Here is a 3,021-nt window from a genome sequence, read left to right as displayed (position 1 = left end):
AATTGATTAAAAGCAGTGTGTATGTATGTATGTATGTGTGTGTGTGTGTGTGTGTGTGTGTATATATATATATATAAATAAACATGCATAAATTTAAGCAGTGTTTTCTTGTGGGAGAACTTGCTAATTCAGTTACATAATGAAGGAAATGTATTTTCATTGATTAAACTAAGTTTGCAAAAATAATATTTCTGTAATGTAAACTTTTAAACATGTTACTCTTTTATCTCAGAAAAGAATACTCATTTAATCCTTTAAATGAAAGTACAGCAAAGAGATTCAACTACATTGTCCTCAAAATAAGGAAAATTATAAAGGTCTATTAAGTAGTAGTTTTGGTTAAATTATATAGTAGTTTGGTTGATTCCTCGACCACCTCATTCACTCCTCTATAGCTTGTTAAGATTATTACAAGTCAAGTTTAATATCGTTCTGGTTTTCAGGTGGTTCAGATATCGTTGCTTGTTTTGCTGGACAAAATCCTACATTACCAGTCCACAGAGGAGAGATTCAATCTCAACACTTAGGGATAGCTTTTGAATGTTGGAACTCGGAAGGTAAAGTGGCTTATTAGAGTCTAGGTTTTCAATCCACCAACTCGGCAAGTACTAAAGTATAACTTCTAATGCAGGTATTTCACTGTTATTCAAAAAGAAATGTTAGTCAGGCTGTGAGTAACAAAGGAACGTAGATATTTTTTTTCCCTTGTGAATTGGATAATGAACTTAGGATAGTTCACCAAAATGGTCTTTAGAGTGACCTGTAACTAAAAATGTTTGTATGTTTAAAATGTCATTTTGTAGCCTAGTTTTGCTCTTATCTGTAATATGTCCATCAGACTTTTTAAAATGTGTCATGTTCTAACTGTATTAGGGACAATAAATGTTGTACAGTAATTGATTAATGTTAGGTGAATTTTTTTTTTTAAATGTGTCATGTTCTAACTGTATTGGGGACAGTAAATGTTGTACAGTAATTAATTACTGTTAGGTGAATTTTTTTTAAATATGTGTCATGTTCTAACTATTAGGGACAATAAATGTTGTATATTAATTAATTACTATCAGGTTCTTTATGTGAACTCTTTTTAAAATGTGTCATGTTCTAACTGTATTGGGGACAATAAACGTTGTACATTAATTAATTTTTTTTTAAAAATGTGTCATATTCTATCTGTATTAGGGACAATAAATGTCATACATTAATCAGTTACTATCAGGTTCTTTATGTGATAATTATCTTATGAAAATGTCTTCATCAGAAATGTGTAAGAAGAAAGAAATCTTATAAAAACTGTTAAAACAGACAAGTAATCAAGAGTTTTAAAAATAGGCAATGTCAGCTAAAAATATGTATTGCTTTCCACAAAGGTAAAGCTGTCACAGGAGAAAAAGGAGAGTTGATATGTACTAAACCATTCCCATCTATGCCCACCCACTTTTGGAATGATCCAGAAGGGAAAAGATACCAACAAGCATATTTTAGAAAATTTTCAGGTGATGTCACTTTCATTTTTAATTTCAAATTTCTAGTTTTGTAGTTATTTGCGTTTGTTTTTGGAGTCAAGGCTAATAATTTTGATGCTGTGATGCATTTGTACTATCAAATCAGTTGGTCAAATAAATGTGCAGTAACTAAACCAATATTGATACTTGATAGCATCATAACCTCAGAAATATCAGTGTTAAGTAGTAATATTCTGTTTTGCATTAAATTGCTTTATCACATTTACTAACCATAAAAACATTATGGCAAAAATACATTGGGATCATTTGACCAATTAATTATGTCATTAATGGTTTGTGTGTTAGAAATAGACATAATGTGTTTATTTATTCATGATAGTAAAACAGGTAAGGTCAAAAGTTTGATTAATCGGATATAAAAGATATATTTAAAGCCCTAGCACTCTCAGTTTGTAGGCCTGTCAAAAACACAAGGGTTTCTTCTTTCTTTTTTTTAATGTTTGATTATTTGTGATGTAACAATGGATTAATAAAGTTGTCTGATTGTAGATTTTGTTTGATAGCATTGTAAAATTTTTAATCAGGTTTATTTAAATATACCTAAACAATAGATTAAAGTCATGAAATGGGTTCTGTTGCGTTTTATTATATGAGTTGTTGAGCAATGTATATAAGTATATATATATACTTTTACATGTTATCTAAATAGGGGTTTGGTGTCATGGTGACTTCTGTTTAATAAATCCTGAAACCAAAGGGATTTTAATGCTGGGACGGAGGTAAGTATTAGCCTGTGGAAAAGTCTTGCATTCTTGACATTCAGTATATATATATGTTAAGTTATTGCACCACATAGAATAATTTAATACTTTTGCCTCTTACAACACACTGTAAAGAATTAACCCAAACGTTTGAGTGAAATCTCATCTTCTATGCAAGATATATAAGAGACCCATCAGTAATTAATGGAATTAATTGCAATATTTATGTTATTTTTGTTTACATTTATTGTATGTGTGATCCATAAGCAATTTGGTACATATATAAATTATAAACAGACCCATTGTTATTTCCAGGTTTAGTTATTTAGATTATCCATTTATTTTGTATTAGATGTTTTTTAAATAATTTTTCAAACTTTGTTACTTTTTCTTTATACAAAATTAATAAAAATGTTTTTGTTATTAAGAAACTTCTTCCCCTTATTCAGCATGAATAATAATGTTTTCAAGATTATTGTATTGTAATTCCACTCTTGTTTTATCCGGACCACAATGCATCTAAACCCTACAAATGTTTTAGTTTAAGTAAATCAGTATGTTATGAAAGAATCAGGTTTAATATTTACATTCTGTTACAACTGAATCTGCAGAAACATTTTAGATTTTACAACGTTTACAAAATCCTTAAAAATTGTATGAAAGTAGCTTAATTTGTTTTTCTATAAACTTACAAGAAATTTAACTCTTAAACTAAGAATATTAAATCAAATTTTATTTTAAGGGTAAGTAATTTAGAGAGATTTTTTTTTAAATAACAAGACTGGTGAACAGCT

At 28.6% G+C, this 3,021-nt stretch overlaps 1 protein-coding gene across 3 annotated transcripts in view; it reads left to right on the top strand.

The window, feature by feature from the left end:
* LOC106462732 (acetoacetyl-CoA synthetase-like) overlaps positions 1-3,021 on the top strand; it is a 30,837-nt gene that overhangs the window by 24,586 nt on the left and 3,230 nt on the right. For all 3 annotated transcript variants that reach the window (XM_013922678.2, XM_022390050.1, XM_022390051.1), the window contains 3 exons: positions 444-557; positions 1,371-1,496; positions 2,176-2,245. In XM_013922678.2, coding sequence (XP_013778132.1) covers positions 444-557; positions 1,371-1,496; positions 2,176-2,245 — 310 coding nt within the window. The remainder of the gene's footprint in view (positions 1-443; positions 558-1,370; positions 1,497-2,175; positions 2,246-3,021) is intronic.

This window comes from Limulus polyphemus, unplaced genomic scaffold (assembly GCF_000517525.1).
Source record: "Limulus polyphemus unplaced genomic scaffold, Limulus_polyphemus-2.1.2 Scaffold1233, whole genome shotgun sequence".
Taxonomy (NCBI): Eukaryota; Metazoa; Arthropoda; class Merostomata; order Xiphosura; family Limulidae; genus Limulus; species Limulus polyphemus.
The sequence above is the reverse complement of the archived record's forward strand: the minus strand, read 5'-3'. Positions and strand labels throughout refer to the sequence as shown.